Below are 18,513 nucleotides of genomic sequence, written 5' to 3' on the forward strand. Positions count from 1 at the left end.
GTCTCTTTGAGGCCAGGAGTTACAGGCTAGCCTGAGCAAGAGTGAGACCCTATCTCTACAAAAAATAGAAAAATTAACCAGGAGTGGTGGTGCGTGCCTGTAGTCCCAGCTACTTGGGAGGCTGAGACCGGAGGATCTCTTGAGCCCAGGAGTTTGAGGTTACAGTGAGCTATGATGACTCCACTGCCTTCTACCTGGGGTGACAGAGCAACACTGTCTCAAAAAAAAAAAAAAAAACAATAAAAAAACAACCAAAAACAAACCACCAACACAATGAGAACTGGAAAACTGGATCTAGGCCCCCCATGGCACCATATCCCAGAAGAATCCCCCAACTAAGGTGAATTTACACAAAATACGGAGCAAAAAATGAGACAGTGGTGCTGAGGTGACAGTTAGCTGATTGGCAGAGAGCAGAGGTGGTGTGGGCAGGTCCCATCTCTTTCTCCTAAGTGCCAGCGCTCACCACACTGCCCGTGGTGAGTGTCATGGTGAGTTCACTTAGGTCCAGCATCACTTAGGTCCAGCACAAGTGTTGTCTCTTGCCTGTCCCATTTCTGCAGGTGGACGAGTTTGCCTCTGCCCAGTGTCACAGTGGGCCTGACCTTCCTGTCATCTGCTCTTGTCTCATCGAACTCCACCCCCAGCTTTAAGCTGATCTCCGTGTTCTTGAAGGTGCTCTGTGTTTTTAGCGTCTCTGCTCTTTTCAATGATTGTGGCAAGCTTGGTCATGCCGGCCACCTGCCTGATAGCAAAACCCACACCGATTGACTTCATGTGATCACTGAAATTCTTGCTGTCCACCGGTCTCCAGCGCTCAGGAGGGCGTCCACCATGGCGGTGCTGGGCTAGGCTGAGAGCAGGCATGCAAGGACTCTGGACCCTCTTCCTTTTCTTTCTTATTTGTTTTTCCAGATCTCAAGAAATGGGGGGAAATGGTACAAAGTAAAGCTTAACAATCAACATAGAGCTGTTACTGGCTGGAAGGGATCCAGTGATTCAAAAGTGAAAGCAGCACTGACATGCAGAGCGGAAAGTGCAGGTCAGCATTTGTAGCCTGCAGGAAAGGAGGATCTAATTAGTGTTGCTGCTAGCGTTGCCATGTGATAAGTGTGAGCTCGTGGTCCTGTCTCTTGCTAGTGCAAGTCATTCTTGTAAATAAAATAAATATTTATGTTCCTAGTATATATAAGTTGTGTGAGTGATATTCCAAGAAATAGTTTTGGAAGCAAAATACTTACATTTTTAGTCTCAACACATAATTCTGTGTAGTGCTGTTGCTTTGCTAGGAGTCCAAATGTGAAATTACTCAAATATTCCTCAGTAACACCTGCCGGTGTTTTCTAGTGTTGTAATATCTGTATAGGATACAGTTCTTGTAAATACTTCAAAACTTGGTATTTCTTATTCACTGAACACGGTTTTTTTTAGCTATCCATAAGTAGTAAAGAATGGTTGAAGTATTTTAAGAATAATTTAGGATCTTGGAAATTTTGACTTCTTGCTCCAGAATCCCATTTGGAAACACTAGCTGTGAGGACCAGTTTAGAAGCTGTCCTTAGAAGTTAGAGGAGTCTCTGTAGGTTGGAATGGGGCAGAAGCAGTGGGAATGGAGAAGGGAGATGTAATTAACATTTAGAAGGTAGAGTCAATGGAGTGTGGAGGTGAAAGGAAGACAGTAGGAAGGGTGCTGCTGATGTCTGGCATGAGAAACGAGGTGAAGAATGGGGCAGCTGATTTTGAAGGAAAATGTGGGAGGGGGATGGGAGGTTCTTGTGTGTGGGGGTTGAAAGATGAGATAAGCTTTGTGCTTTCTGACCACTGTCCCAATGGAAGTGTCTAGTGGAGAGTTGGAAATGGAAATATGGATTTTGAAATCAGCAGCATAGAAATAATTAAAGCAGTGGGAGAGGGGTAGGAAATACCATTTCTGAAGTTACCAACAATGGACTAGTCAGAGAAAATAGAGCTTCCAAAGGATACAGAGAAGTAGCGCCAGAGAAGTGAGAGATCTGTAGGGTGCAGGCCTGTGGCCACCGGGGAGGAATGAGCCATGCTGTCGGGGATGTGGTGAGGTGGCAGCCGAAAGGTGCCCCTGGGGTCATTGACAGCATTCAGCATTTATTGGTAAGAGTTGAGGGCAGTATTGCTGACATGGTGGGAGGTAAGCCCAGTCTGCAGTGGTGGGCAGTTGATGGGAAGGAAGGAGTAGAGGGAAGGGAGAGCGAGGACAGTCACTGGTAGGGAGGGAGCAGCTCAGGGAGGCTTTCTTTTGTTTTTGCTTGTTAGATGAAAGAGTCGAGAGTGTTTACTTTCTCCTTCCCATTGGCAACTAAAGGGGGAAAGTTGAAGATTGGAAAAAAAAGGAGGCCTGAAAAGCATGAAGGACGGGATCAGGATTTGGGAAGAAGCGTTAGTCTTAGACATCGGGAGTGAAGGCTGGGCAGAACACATGCAGGTACAGGTAGGATGGTAGATTTGGTGCTAGGAAGCCTAGGGAATTCTGTGGAAGGTTCTGTTTTTCCTGTGAAGCCAAGGTATGTCTTTGCTGAAGGAGAGGTGTCTGGAAAAAGGCTTGAGGGGGAATAGTGAAGGATTGAAATACCTGTTTTGGGGCTGGGCATGGGGGCTCATGCCTGTAATCCTAGCACTTTGGGAGGCTGAGGCAGGAGGATTGCTTGAGGCCAGGAGTTTGAGACCAGCCTAGGCAATGTAGTGGCAACCTGTCTCTACAAAAAATACAAAAATTAGCCAGGTGTGGTGGCATGTTTCTGTAGTCCCAGCTACTTGGGACTGAGGTAGAAGGATGACTTAAGCCCGGGAGTTGGAGGCTGCAGTGAGCTACGATGATGCCACTGCACTCCAGCCTGGGCAACAGAGTGAGACACTGTCTTAAGAAGAAGAAATACCTGTTGTGGAATATAGGACAGACCCTGAACAGGGCCTTATAAAAGGGTTGCCTAGCTAAAGTGTGGGGTCCGGACTTTATGGTGCCAAACATACACAGGGCTTTGCTGTTTTTTCTTCACCATTGATTAGCAGCCTGAGTATGCTTATAGAGAAAACAGGCTAGTGTATTTATCATGCTTTGAGGTATTTCTAGGCTGCTGTGACAGAGAGAGTGAAATAAGGATACTGAGGATGTTGACAAAGACATGTTGAAGTGGGTGATCAAGGAATAGACACGGTATTTATTGAAGGAATCGAAGGTGGGGGTGTTTACATACATGAAAAGTGATTAGAGAGCTGAGGGGCTGATTAAGTTGAAGAACAGGTCTGAGGTCTGCCTGTGTGGACAGGCTGGAAAGTTGGGAATGTGGCAAAGTGGCTTTTTTCCTGTGTTCTTGAGTCCATGGACAATGGTGGCGCCCTGGCTCTGGCTCTGTTTGTGAGGAACGAGGGAAGCTGAGAGACCTGGGTGCTGATGAGGCGGCAGACCCCGCCAGGCTGGTGGCAGGATTTGCAGAAGGGAAAGACTGTGCTGCCCACAGTTCTGGGGTGAGGGGTGAGCTGCTGGCGCATGGCAGCAGAGCAGGCCTCCGAGGGAGCCGTGGCTTGGCCTCGGGAGCCTCAAAGGCATCGGGGCTGTGAAGAGAGCCCAGAGGGGGCTGACCAGGGGCAGCAGAGGGGGCGTGGATGTTCACACAGCTTCCGTTCTGTGAGGTACAGGGGCGTGTGGGGACAGGGCCTCCTCCTGCGGAAGAGCTAGGTTTCACTGAAGGACAGAAGGCAGAAGACATGTTCGGTGAAGCAGGCTTTATTGACTGTGTGATTGGGGATTCCGGAGGGCACACACTTGAGAGGAAGCAGATGTAGGGGTTTGGGTTAATGGCAAGCAATCCCAGGGACACTGCGGGCAGCTGCTGTCCCTGGGGGGCTTGTTATAGGCCTGTTGTGGGCACGCCGAGGTTGGTGGCTGAGGTTTCTGTGGGTTCCGAACCTGAAATCTAGGAGCCGAGGGCAGGGCAGACTGTAAGTGAGCGCTGCGGTCAGCATTGGCCACTGAAGCACCAGCCCCTCCTGGGAGCAGCAGGCTCCTGGGCACCGACAGACCCTCAGGGTGGTGGACTTTGGGGATTTGATAGGGCTGTATTCTCTGCGGCCTGATTTGGAATGTTGGTTAGCTTTTGGAGCTATCTCATCTCTAAATAGTGCACTGTATCTTTTTTGCTAAATTATGTAGTTTTAGTTCCTGCAGCCCTCAATTGCTTTATACCTTTCTCAGCTCTGCTGCGAGGATCTGACATTTCATTACTTTTAACTTTGGTTCTGGTCCAGTTGGACTCTCTCTCACTCTGGTAACCCAGTATCTTCATTAACTGAGATTTTATCTGAAGCCAAAGACTCCACTTTCAGTGACTGTCTGTAAAGCTAGCAGCTTTCCAAACGCTGCAGGAAATATCCTGTACTTAAATGTACAGTTCCCCTGTGCATTTAAATGGTGGCATCTTTTTTTTTCCCTGAAAATTTACTAAATTGATGGTAAATATGATGACTTCTAAAGTAGAGAGAAGATGTATAGACTTTTAGAGAAAAGTACCATTTAACTTTTTTTTTTTTTTTTTTTTTGAGAAAGTGTCTCACTGTGTTGCCTGGGCTAGAGTGTGGTGGCGTCAGCCTAGCTCACAGCAACCTCAAACTCCTGGGCTCAAGCGATCTTCCTGCCTCAGCCTCCTGAGTAGCTGGGACTGCAGGCATGCACCACCATGCCCGGCTAATTTTTTCTATATATATATTAGTTGGCCAATTAATTTCTTTCTATTTATAGTAGAGACGGGGCTCGTTCTTGCTCAGGCTGGTTTTTGAACTCCTGACCTTGAGCAGTCCACCCACCTCGGCCTCCCAGAGTGCTAGGATTACAGGCGTGAGCCACCGTGCCCGGCCCATTTAATTTTTTGTTCTTCTACCTTCGTCTGTTGATGAAGGTACTGGCTCCTTACGTGGCACAGGTTTTCAGCGAGAGATGGAATGTTATGCCGAGGGAACCATGTCGTTGCTTGTTGATAGCAGGATAGTTAACGACTTGGAGCCTTGGAGCTGACAAGCTGCTAGAGATCAATCATCTAGTTGGAGTGCGATCTGCGTCGTGTCTCCCTTCACCCTGTTAGGGATGAGGACGTTGGGTCAGAACAGTGACATCAGATTTGGATCTTGTGAGTTCTGGTCCATCACGCCCGTTTCGCTTCTTACAGTGTCCCGCCTCACTCGTCAGCAGTGCAGTGTGAAGGAGAGCCATTGCCCAAGGTGTCGAAGCAGCTTGTTAGGGAGAAGTTAATTTTATTGTAAAATTACCTAAATACCATCTAAAACTTATCTTTTTCTGCTTTTAGGAAGAAGTAAGTCTAATTTGGGCTGGACACCTCTTCATCTGGCATGCTATTTTGGACATAGACAAGTGGTCCAGGATCTGTTGAAGGTCTATTTATGGCTTTACTTTTTTAATGACTATAATAAATATTGTTGTTATGGAAATTATAAGTGTTAGAGAAGCCAACTGAGCCATAATGGCTTATATTTCAAGCAATAACTCATCACTAAAGACACTTAATTGTTTTATTAAATACATAATTTAAGTTAGCCTTATTAATTAAAATTGTGTTTTTAGTCATTAGATTTTTACATTATTGGCCCTTTAAAATTGAAAAAGTAGGCATATTAATGAAGATATTATTTTCAGTTTTATGAGCGTGACAGTTGAAAAAATAACCAAAGCATATATCCTAAATAATTAGAAATAATGTCAATCTCTTAGCACTGTGCTTAATGAGAATTGAGATCTCCTATTTCTCAATTCTATGATGAATAACTTTTCACATAGTGATATTTCTGGAATTGGGTTGCATCTTACAATTCATCTATATATTTAAATGATAGCATCTTGTTTTTCCCCTGAAAACTTATTAAATTGATGGTAGAGGAAAATAGGGTATTTCATTCAAAGATAGTTTTGCTTTTTCAAAATATTACTGCTTCTAAAGTAGAGTGAAGATGTATAAATTTTTAAAGAGAAGTGCTTTATTACTTTTTATTCTTCTATCTACCAGGTAGATTTTTACCTTTCAGGAAACCTCCTATTTACCTTTTTTTTTTTATTGTTTGTTTTAGAGATAGGATCTCGCTATGTTGCTCAGGCTGGCCTCTAACTCCTGGTCTCAAGCAACCCTCCCACCTTCTGAATAGCTGGGACTGCAGGTGCATGCCGCCACACCCAGCTTTTTACTTTTACCCTGAATTAAATTTGTTTTTAGTAGTGACAACCAAATAGTATTAATGATTACCTTAATTTTTGAAATGCTTAACATTTTTTAGGAATTATTTTCACTTTTGTATGTTTTCTTAATATGTGGAAGATGTTTAAAGTGTTCATGTCTACTAGGCTGGTGCAGAAGTGAATGTGTTAAATGACATGGGAGACACGCCACTTCATCGAGCTGCCTTTACAGGACGAAAGGTGAAAATTGTTAAATGTTTGCAAGTGAAATATTTAGAAGAGCATTCACCAGTGTTTTCTCTGTTACAACCCTCTGATCAGCAACTGGAGAAAGCCTCAAAAAAGCGTATACACCAGCACTTTGGGTCAAAAGAGCTTAGAGTTGGACAGTGAGGTCAGATATTAGGGTCATGGATACTCCCACTTGATAGCATTCCCGAGAGGAGGTCATTCAGTCTCTGCTTGTGTACTCCAGCGATGGGGAACTCCTGATTGTTCCTTTTTTAAAAAAAATAGCTTTATTGAGGTATAATTAGCATTGCATAAAATTCACTCGTCGTAAGTGTGCATTTTAATGATTTTTATACATTTAACCTGGTTGTGCAGCCATTGCCACAATCCAGTTTTAGAGCATTTCTATCACCTGAGAAAGTGTCGTCATGCCTGTTTACATTCATTCCCTGCTCCCATTTCAAGCCCCAGGCTACCACTGAATCATTTTCTGTCTCTAGATATTTGCCTTTCCTAGAAATTTCTTATAAATGGAAGCATACAAACTTTTGTGTCTGGCTTCTTTATCATAATGTTGAAGTTCATCCATGTTGTAGTATATGTCAGTAGTTTGAAACTTTTTATGGCTGAATAATATTCCATTATGTGGACATATAACACACTTTGTTATCTATTCACTATTTATTGAAAAGTTTATCTTTCTACATTGTATTGTCCTGGTACCTTTGTTGAAAATCAGTTGACCATAAATGGTAAGGGTTTATTTCTGGATATTCTCTTCCTTTGATTTATATATCTATACTTATACCAATTTATTACAGTGGCTTTAAACTTAAGTTCTGATCTTGGGTAGTGTAAGTTCTGCAACTATGGTCTTCTTTTTAAAAATTACCTTGTTTCAGCACAGCATTCCTGGCCTCCCTGCCAAAAACTGACTTTGCCTATTCTCAGTCCTAGGGATTTCCATATAAATTTTAGGATCATTCTGTCAATTTCTATAAGAATGCCTATTTGAATTTTGATAGAGATTGTGTTGTCTTGAAATCTCTAGGTCAATTTGGGAGAACTGCCATCTTAACAATATTGAGCCTTCTAATCCATGAGCATGAAGTACCTCTTCATTTATTTAAATTTTCTTTCTCACAGCAATGTTTGGAAGTTTTCAATATACAGATCTTGTACTTATTTTGTTAAATTCATTAACTGGCCTGACCGTAATCTGTAGAATCTGGAATGAGCTTGGGTAGCTGATATCTCTGCTCAATTTTTTAGTGTTTTTTTTTTTTTTTTTTGAGACAGAGTCTTGCTTTGTTGCCCAGGCTAGAGTGAGTGCCTTGGCGTCACCCTAGCTCACAGCAACCTCAATCTCCTGGGCTCAAGCAATCCTCCTGCCTCAGCCTCCCGAGTAGCTGGGACTACAGGCATGCACCACCATGCCCGGCTAATTTTTTTCTATACATATTAGTTGGCCAATTAATTTCTTTCTATTTATAGTAGAGATGGGGTCTCGCTCTTGCTCAGGTTGGTTTCGAACTCCTGAGCTCAAACGATCTGCCTGCCTCGGCCTCCCAGAGAGCTAGGATTACAGGCGTGAGCCACGGTACCCGGTACCCGGCTCTGCTCAATTTTTTAAAAGAATTTTTAAGCATAGTTTTTTAGGGTTCACCCCTGCATCTGTATAGCTTAGCAGTCAGCCAGTATTTGGGTAACAATGGGCTCAAATACTCAATCCCACAGGACTTCTGTGTTGGTTGGAGAGTGCTTTCAAAGTTTGGGCATTTCTCACTTGTGCCTCTGCTCTGACTTCCTGCAGGGCCTTCTCTCCTTTCTGTTGCATTAAGTGTGGAGTTTTCTGGCAGTGGTACGTCCCCAAGAAGCTTAATCTACTCTTTCTCTGGGTCTTTCATTTCCAGGGTTGTCAAATTTTCAGGCTGTTGCCATTTGCCCTATGTGGCAGGCAGAATGATGGCTCACCCAAGATGTTCGTGTTCTAATTCCTGAAAACCGTGACTATGTTAGGTTACATGGTCAGGGGAAATTAAAGTAGCAGATCAAAGGGAGGCTGCTAATCGGCTGCCTTTAGGATAAAATTATTTTGGATTAATCTGGGTGAGCCCAATGTAATCACAAGTGCTCTTAAAAGTATAAGAGAAGACTGAAGAATCAGAGGGAAACATGCCTGTGAGAGAATTGTCACAGAGATGCAGTGCTTGTGGCTTCGAGACTGCAGGGAGGCAGGAGAGCTGTGAGCTACGGAATTTGGACAGCCCCTACAAGCTGGAAAAGCAAGGGAATGAGTTCTCCCCTAGAGCGTCTGGTAGGAACACATCCCTGCAACGCCTTGATTTTACCCAATGCGACCCATGTGGAACTTCTGAAATACAGAAGGGTAAGATAACAAATTTGTGTTGTTTTAAGCCACCAAGTTTGTGATAATTTGTTACAACAGCAATAGAAAGCTAATATACTCAAATGGGAAAAAGCAGCCTCATGCCAGCAAACACATAGGTTTTCCCATTTGTTTTCTACTGAATTTGGTGTTTTTACTAATAGCGCTGTTTGGGTGGGGGTTCCAGATGGAGTCAGTTCTCTCTGGCAGCAGGGCCGCTGGCTTTCCTGTCCTGGTCAGACTTCTCTGGGGAAGTGGGGAGGGGAACTCCTGAACTTCTTACCTGGAGTTGTAGCAGTTCCTCTTGAGTAACTGACTCTCAATTTGTTGTTTATCTTCAGTGGATATCCATTACCATGCAATATGTTTAGTTTTGACTATTTCATCCAGTTTTATACTTAATTTTTCAAGGTAACATTTCTCTGATCCCTTCAAGCAACCATAGCCAAAAGTCACTTTACTCCATTTGTATGATTTTTTTTTATTATTTTAATGATCTGGCAAATTAACAATGGCATAGAGTGTATTTCTTGTTTATTCTGATTATTGACTGGAGCCCAACATGATCCCTATAAAAAGGTTATTTTATAATCACATAATTGTAAGGTTTATTATGTGCATTTATCATGAGTTAAAGAAGAATGAATCGTTGTTTCACAGTTTTCAATTATTCTAATGACTAGATTTCACTATTGATTGTCATGAATTGACCCTCTAAGCATGGGCTAAGTATGTTTGAATTAGTACATTGCACACCACTCCTGTCTTTTTATTCGTAAGTTGATACTTGTGTACCACATATGAAGTCATACTAAAGGTGACTTTTTAAATAAGGGGTAACTTTTTAAATAAATCAGTAAACAATAAAGGTAGTGGGTTAATTACTTTATGGGATTTGAAAAATGAGCTGCAACTGGTTTGGTCAGCCTGACTGCCTGAACTACTTGCTGTTTCCCTATGTAGCTTTGTACTGTTATTCTTTTCTATGTACCTAAGAAAGTTCCAGTGTTATCTATCTCCACATGGCCCACATCTACCTGAAGTGCAACTCAGATGTAATCTCCATAAATTCTTTCCTAATGTCTTGCAGCTGGAAGGAAACTGTGCTTTTTCCAGATTTCCCAGCACGTTACAGCACTTTCATTCATCATCTACCTTGTATTAGAACTATTGTTGTTTGTCTTACTAGGTTGCATTAATCTTGCTGGCAAGGAATTAAAACTCATCTCATTTTGGGTGTCCTCTACACGCACAACACACGTCTTCCCTACTCTGTAATTGCCTAGATGAAATCAGTTCATTGATCTGTGCTCGGCTCTTTCCATGCTTGGCCATTTCTGCTATTTTCTTGAACTTCAAATACACTATGCTAATTTCAGCCTTATTTTTGTTTGAATATTAGTGTATATACAGTATGTCCTCACTTAATGTCATTGGCATTCTTGAAAACTGTGACTTTAAGTGAAACAACATGTAAGGAAGCTAATTTTACCATAGGCTAATTGATATAAATAAGAATGAAGTATTTCTGGTCAAAAAACATCACCAAACTTCTAAAGATACAGCAAAGCATTTCTAATATTAAACATTGAAATAAATGTGAACTATACATACATTTAAGAAAGATTAATAAAAAAAACCAAGATAATTACCCCCTTATGCCAGTTCAGGGAATAGTGGCTGGAGCCTGTCCCAGCAGCTCAGGGCAAAAGGTGGGAACCAGCCCAGACAGGACGCCATTCTGTTGCAGGACGCACTCAGACCTACACTCACACTTACTCAAACGGGAGACAATTTGGACACGTCAGTAAATCTAACATGCACGTCTTTGGGATGTAGGAGGAAACCAGAGCACCACGCAGACATAGGGAGAATGACAAACTCCACACAGGTAGTGGCCCTGGCCAGGAAGCCATTTATTCCACCCTGATCAGCGTCATGACAAAAAAATGTTGATTGAAACCCTGTTTTCCGAGAACTCACTGTATTTTATCTGTTACATTAGAAAATAACACTTAGCTGGAGCTAAATGGTTATGTAACGTAGGAAACACTAAAAAATTTATGTGCTTAATATCTAAGCATGATTGAATTATGCACAGTTTCATTTCTAATTGTACTTATGAAAGGAATCAAATGATCTTGTTTTGATGTGATCTTTCACCATGAAGTTAATTTTAAATCTTATGATCCTGAGATTCTGTGATTTAATAAATAGAATGTTGAGCAGAAAAGGGATTTGGTTTATTAAGAAGCACTTTAAATTCACTCCCAAAATTTATGAGGACCTTTGGGCTTTTCTTGGTACACGAGCGACCCCTACTGTTTCTTGGTAAAAATTAGTATACCAGAATTTTAAAATGTCATATTTAGCATTTGTTCCTTTATTTTTCAGATGCAGTTAGAATTCTGAAGTTTTTATGCCTTTTATAATCAGTTTAAAATAGGGATACAATCAATATAGTAAATAATTGGATTGTGGCACTGACCTTCATTATTTTTTAGTGGAATTGAGAATCTTAATACATTTAAAACCAAAGCTTTCTATGTTCTGTGCTTCAGAAATTATCTTTCTCACCTAACATACAGGAGATATATATAATACTGAAGTTTCTATAAGCTCTGCTATTCCTTAGGACGCCATCTCTCATGTATCGGAGGCCTACTATGTGTCAGACACTGTCCACACAGCCTGACCTGTGTTTCATTTAATGGTGAACGTTACAGACGGTGCCATTTGTCATAGGTTGGGTTCTGGAGGAAGCCGATGGAGATGGAAATTGCTGTGCAGCAGGTTGTGAGCGCTGTGGCGTCCTGCCTGTGGAAGAGGGAGGCAGCAGGGGTGGGCAGAGACGAGCTGAGCTGCTGCAGTCTCCAGCGGTGCCTCAGCCCACACTGTGTGGGGAGCTCTACAGAGAGATGACCCTTCTGAGCTGTCCCCGGTTCCCACTGTGGGGGAGAGGCCAGGACTTTATACCCCCCGGGATGGACAGTCATGGATACGGGCCACCCTGGGAAGGGGGTTTGGGCTTGCACGTGGCTCTTCTCGGCTGAGACAACCCCTCACGTGGCTAATAGCTGAAGACCACTTCCTGGCCACTCCCGGCATCTGGGGTAACTATTACATTCCTGAAGGGAGATCTGAGCTTCGATCGCAGCTTTACCGTAGCATACCCCTTGCTGTGCTCAGATCCACTTCATACGTTTCTGGGAGCAGCTTCTTCAGGACTTCAGGGGGGGGGGTCTTCCTCCTGGAAGAAGCTTGGAAGGGAAAGGTGCAGGGAACCTGTGGCTCCTGTGCTGTAGTTGGTCTTGAGGCCACAGCAGGATCATTTTCCTCCTGCTCTGTCATTCTAGATCAGGCGTCCTCAAACTAAGGCCTGCGAGCCATATGTGGGTGTTTTTGCCCATTTGTTTTTTTACTTCAAAATAAGATATGTGCAGTGTGCATAGGAGTTTGTTCATAGTTTTTTTTTTAAACTATAGTCCGGCCCTCCAATGGTCTGAGGGACAGTGAACTGGCCCCCTGTTTAAAAAGTTTGAGGACCCCTGCTCTAGATTCTCCTTGCTCTTGGCTAGCACACCTTTTGGTCTTTGAGGCTTATCTGGTGGTGTGACTGAGGCCCTCATCCCTGGAGGTCTGAGTGCCTGGTTGCCATGCCCTCCCTAGGCTGGAGTGGCTACACTCGTCCCCTTACTGTCAAAATTGGACAAGAGAGTGCCAGGAGGCACCTGAGTGTCTCATATGCACGCTAAACATGTTCTTCGTGTCCCCATTGTGTATAGGTCTACTGTCTTCTGCTGATCAGTTACCTCTGCTAAGGTGGTGACTTCTTGCCTGCTGGTCCTTCGACACAAGGAACCCGGTGTTCAGGCAGACTTCCAGGCATCCCAGAATAGGAACGAGAGCATTATCTTTAGGTGTGGAATATGCTGCCCCAGAACCTGTTAAGGCCAATCAGGCATTGTACTCCCTCCTCTGTTACAGGAAGTGCAGGATGGAGTGAGTAATTCTTTACTTTGGAGGAAATGTCCTGGCATTCGTCAGACCAGCGAACCCTTACAAATTTACTGACATGGCAAAGCCCCCAGAGTTTTCCTAAGATTTACTTCCCACCCTCGGGATGAGGTTTCTCATTGAGGCTGTCAGCGTTCTAGCTTTTCTTGCTCATCTGGCTGTCTTAGATGATGTCGCTGATGACGTGGACCAGCGTGATGTCCTGCAGGATGCCCAGATGGAATGTGGCAAAACCGCAAATGTATACTGTTACCCATAGTGAGTACAAACCGTCTTTGACCTTTTTTCCTGATGAGGATGGAAAAGAAAACATTTGCTGTATCAGCTGCTACATACCATGTACTCGAGGTAGTATTACTGACTCCAGCAAAGATACCACATTTGTCAGAGTGGCTACAATTGGGGCCACTATTTGGTTGAGTACATGGAAGTTGTGGTCATCCTCCACATTCCATCTGGTGTTTGTAGTAGCAGACTGGTAAATTGAACGGAAATATGATAGGGACATCACCCCTGTATTCTCTTAGGTTCTTAAAGGTGGCACTAATTTCTGCCATTCCTCCCCGTACAGCATATTGGTTTTTTTTTTTGTTTTTTTTTTTTGAGACAGAGTCTCACTTTGTTGCCCAGGCTAGAGTGAGTGCCATGGCATCAGCCTAGCTCACAGCAACCTCAAACTCCTGGCTCAAGCAATCCTCCTGCCTCAGCCTCCCGAGTAGCTGGGACTACAGGCATGCGCCACCATGCCCAGCTAATTTTTTCTATATATATTAGTTAGGCAATTAATTTTTTTGTATTTATAGTAGAGACGGGGTCTTGCTCTTGCTCAGGCTGGTTTCGAACTCCTGAGCTCGAGCAATCTGTCTGCCTCGGCCTACCAGAGTGCTAGGATTACAGGCGTGAGCCACCGAACCCGGCCAGCATATTGGTTTTGATTTGTCGCAGCCAGTGGTTGGGAGAGGGTAGCTTCAAGGCCCTCCATTTGGCTCTTATACTACAGACCAAGGAGGCAATGTGAGGGTGGTGCCAACAACTAAATGTGTCTATTCCCATTTTGCGTTCAGGGACTAGGGGAAAGACCACTGGGTGTATCTGTGGACCCGGCCAGGGCAAGCACTGTGAGGCAGGCCTGGGTGTGTGTACCATTTATCATCTCACCTCCTTCCTTCCCCCTTTCTAACACAGGGCCTCGTGGCACTGTGGGTCTGTCGGCATCAGTGTCAAGTCGGACCTTACATCTGACGGTTTTTGAGACGTTTGTGTGTTTCCCTTTCCCCCGTGTACAATTAACTGAGTAAATGACCAATCCATTGGGACTAGGTTCGGAGGGGTTATGACAGTGTGTTTGCGGTGGTATTGCAGAATCTTTCCTTGTAGGATCTGGCCTCTCCCTTCAGTAAACATGATAGTTCTGAGTCCAAAGTTGACTCAGATCCAGAAACTGGACAAGGTATCAGGACTTTTATTGGGGTGACTGTCTTCAGCCTCTATTCATCATTGGTTTCTTTTGATAGTACAAATTGAGTTGTACTGGATGGTCCCCAGCAATGTTGGAAAAACACAGTGTTCGCCATGAAGAGATGTCAAGATGCTAGGATTACCATGAAAGACAGGCTTTTAATAACTGGGCATACTATACCGGATGTAGTATATAAGACTAGAAAGCATACCAGGGAATTATATGGTACAGGAGGGCTCAGGGGATACATCGTTTACCTAAGCAGAGGTCGCTGGTGAGAAAGGCACCAGCATCACTGAGAAACTCACTGGCAGTTCTCCTCCGTGGTCTAGGGCTGCTGTGAGAACGTCCGTGCAGACCTGAGCTCACTGATGGCAGTGGGTGGGCAGTGTGACAGGACGCAACAGAGCCAGGAGAGCACTTACCCATCAGAAGCCAGGGAGATGCAGTTATTGGAATGAGCAGCAGGTCTGGGAGGCTGGGAGGACCGACCTGCAGAGAGTTACGAGGACGGTTACTAGAACTCAGCATTCCTAAGGGCAAAATTAAATGGACAAATGGCAGCAGTTACTACTTTCATCACCTTTTCCCATTTTTGCCCTTTTTTGCTAGATTGAGAAACGACTGCCTCATACTAAATTCTTCCATTAACTTATTGCACATTTGTTAGACTGTTAGACAATTGCCCTATAGCCATTGGATGCTCAGTTCAATTTCTGTTTTTTCCCCTCTCTTTTTCTCTTAGGATTTGGCTCTTTTCTATTTCTGTCTTCAAGTTTACTGAGTCTTTTCCTCAGCTGTGCTCTGATATCTACTGATGAGCCCATTAAAGCCATTCTTTATTTTTTATAAGCTTGAGTTCTAAGCCACCTGGATAATTTAAAGAATTTTTTTTTTTTTGTAGCAACAGAGCTTGCTATAATGCCCAGGCTGGTCTTGAACTCCTGACCTCAAGTGACCCTCCCACCTCAGCCTCCCTAAGTGCTGGGATTACAAGTGTGAGCCATCGTGCTGCCCGGCCTCATTGAAGGCATTCTCCATCTGTTACTGTGATTGGTTGTTGCTGCGGTTACTCCAGTGCACTCAAGCCTTCATATTCCTTTGGTTTGTAAATTCAGTATTTCCTCTGCATCAGGCACAGGCTGAGTCTCTCCTGCTTCGCCCTCGGAGAGCTTTCCTAGTGTGCTTTGGACCTCAGAGGTTTCTCTCCACACTTTTCTTCTCCCATTAATAGTCCGCTGTTGCCTTGAATTCTCAGTACTTGCTAGTCTTGGGGTGAAGATAGGGAATGGGGCAGTATTCTCTGTTGTCCCTGTCCAGCCTCCATTTTAGGCAGGTCTTTACTAGTGATCCTGTCCCTCCCTTGAACTGTGGGCTCCTGAGAGTTTCCAGCCCCTCCCTTGGTGGTGAAGAACGTTTTTCCTTTTCCTCCTCCCTAGCTGAAAGGCTCCTTCCTGTGCCTGTGGATGAGGGTTTGCTGCCTTTCCCACAGTGATCGGGTTCCTTACTGGGGAAGGACGTGGGTGGGGCTTCATGCCTTTTCTGCAGAGTGGTAGGGTCCCCAGCTGCAGGTCTGCCCCATCGAGGAAGGTGTTCCGTGGTCACCCACACCATCTTTCTCGTTGGTACCAGATGGGTGGCCATGGAGAAGAGCCTGCGAGTGCTATAAATGGTCCTCATATCTGTGCTCGAGGGTGTTCTGTATTCTCATGCTTGCCTACTCTCAGCAATTTGAGCCCAGGAGTTGAGGTTGCAGTGAGCTGTGATGATGCCATTGCACTTAGCCCAAGCAAGACCCTGTCTCAAAAAAATAAATATAAAAATTAAGAAATCACAAGAAGTAAAACTTTTCATGTGGAATTTCTGTTGAAAGTATATAATTTTATGGAAAAAAAAATCATCTGGAACAATCAGCATGGGAATAATGTTCATAGCAGCTTTATTCATAACAGCCAAAAAGAAACAACCCAGATCTTCATCAGTTAATGAATGGATAAACATGTGGTTTGTTCATACAATGGACTGTTATTCAGCAGTACAAAAGAATGAAACACTGATACATGCCAAAACATAAATGAACCTTGAGAACATGCTAAGTGAAAGAAGGCAGACACAAAAAGCCACATATTGTATGATTTCAATTTCTTAATAGAAATATCCAGAATAGGCAAATCCATAGAGACTGAAAGCAGATTAGTGGTTGCCAGGGGCTCAGGGGAAGGGGGATATAGGGAGTGATTGTTAATGAGATACAGGGTTTCTTTTTGGGGTGATGAAAATGTTCTAAAATTAAATAATGATGATACATACTTCTGAATATAGGAAAAGCCACAGAATTGTATACTTTAACAGGGTGAAATTTATGGTATATGAATTATATCTTAATAAAGCAGTTATTTAAAAAAATCAATGCGGGCATGGAGATTTTTCTCAGAGTATTTCATCTGAGATGTATTGTGTGATGATGATGATGGCAACATAACAATGGTACAATAAGGGAATGGCTAAAATTTACTGAGCAGACCAAGGAGCCAGGGCAGGTGGGTGGTGGTGGGGCATAGGATTCACAGTTGTGTCCCCTTCACTCTTCAATCTCACCTTTATGTATACTGGTAGTCTGGACATGCTGTGTGCATTCATTAAAACTTAAAAAATGAAAGTATGCTCAACATTAATAGTTTATACCTTTAACTTATTAGTCGTTAGTATTTGACAAATTAGTCAAAGTGCTATCTTGGCCAGGAATATTTTAATCAAAATATCTTTTAGGACTAAATATTCAAAAATAAATAGCCACTATTCTAGGTGCAGGGGGTGTAGCAGTGAATAAAACAGACCAAACCCCTTCCTTTTATAAAGGGGAAACAGCAAATGCAGGAGGTTATAAGTGCTATAACAATAAACAGGTTGGCTTGTGGCCAAATTAAAAAAAAAAGGAAAGGCAAAGGATTAGAGTTGGTGGGTGGGTAAATGCTACTTTAGATAGAGTGGGTGAGGAAGGCTTCTCTGAGCAGATTGCTTGTCTTGGCTCGGGTTTTTAAAAGATACTAAAATGTGTATACCTTCTTTTTATCTACTTCCTTAGCCCTTTATTATTTTGACCCTTTCTAGTCTAGATCTTGGCTGTACCAGTTAATTGAATTTTTTCAAAAGGTCATCAGTGGGTGAAGAGTTTCTTATTTTTTGTAACTGCACTCTATCGAAACGGATCGCTTTTGTGGGAGGAGGCACTGTACAGTTTATCTCGCTGGCTGCTTTTACAATTCCTTTCTGGTATTTTTCCTTACCCTTCATTATAGATGTTCCTCTGATTTTTTTTTTTTTTTAACCTTTCTTCTCTTTTTCTCCTTGAAACTTTTCCCTCAACAAACCGGTCTACTCTTCTGGCTTCGTTGTTTTCTTCCTGGGGATTATTTGGAAATCTGTAATTTCTCCCCATCCTAGGCACCCAGGTCTTCTGTCCAGCTGCTTGTTCGGCCGCCTTAGTGGCCCCTCAGGTGTCTAAAAGATCACGTACCTGAGACACGGGACTTGTCTTCCTCCAGCACTGCTGCCTCGACAGCATTGCGTTTGTCTTTGAAGCAGTTTTTCCTGTACTTCTGCCCGTGGTCCACCTCCACTCGGGAACACGTCCATCGCGTTGGACCTGGACTGCTCTGTCCCTCAGTTGTTTCTCTGACCTTTCCTAATCTCACTCTGTCCTCTACAGGTGCTCCTGTCAGCATCCTAATCCCAGCTTCGGTTTTGCGAGAGCCTTCTCTTCCTCACGTCCCTTCAGTGTTCGTCGTCTAAGAATGCGTTCTCTGTAGGGCCTGGCACACTGCTCAGTACTTCAGTGTGTTAAGTGAGTAATTAATAAAAAGAGCGGAGACACTGGAAGATTCAGAAGAGAACAGTCCATTCAGCTGATGAAAGGAGTACCCTGTGAGGGAAAAGAATGGAGTTGGTCTTTCTTAGAGCACCAGGGACTGCTTAGGACTCGATGAAGAATTCTTAGATATCAAGGGATGATGGGAAGAAAGATGACAACTGTCTGGTATCTGTAAACAGTAGTGAAGAAGATAGGGTGGTCTTTAATTTGGGCAATAGAGAGGCATAGTTAAGCGTAAAGAAAACTTTATTTTTTAAAACATAAGAATAGTTGGTGTTGCAACAGACTCTTGAAGACAATTAAGCTTTCTAACCACTGAGATGTTAAGAGTAGAC

At 43.4% G+C, this 18,513-nt stretch overlaps 1 protein-coding gene and 1 pseudogene across 4 annotated transcripts in view; one reads left to right on the forward strand and one right to left on the reverse strand.

The window, feature by feature from the left end:
- Positions 1-18,513, forward strand: part of OSBPL1A (oxysterol binding protein like 1A) — a 187,755-nt gene that overhangs the window by 17,939 nt on the left and 151,303 nt on the right. For 2 of the 4 annotated variants that reach the window (XM_012745965.2, XM_075993584.1), the window contains exons 3-4: positions 5,331-5,416; positions 6,377-6,451. The exons of 1 other annotated variant lie outside the window; for it this stretch is intronic. In XM_012745965.2, coding sequence (XP_012601419.1) covers positions 5,331-5,416; positions 6,377-6,451 — 161 coding nt within the window. The remainder of the gene's footprint in view (positions 1-5,330; positions 5,417-6,376; positions 6,452-18,513) is intronic. One more of the 4 variants, XM_012745966.3, reaches the window with a different exon arrangement.
- On the reverse strand, positions 347-836 carry LOC105860904 (fatty acid-binding protein, heart pseudogene; annotated as a pseudogene).

This window comes from Microcebus murinus, chromosome 17 (genome assembly GCF_040939455.1).
Source record: "Microcebus murinus isolate Inina chromosome 17, M.murinus_Inina_mat1.0, whole genome shotgun sequence".
NCBI classification, from domain to species: domain Eukaryota; kingdom Metazoa; phylum Chordata; class Mammalia; order Primates; family Cheirogaleidae; genus Microcebus; species Microcebus murinus.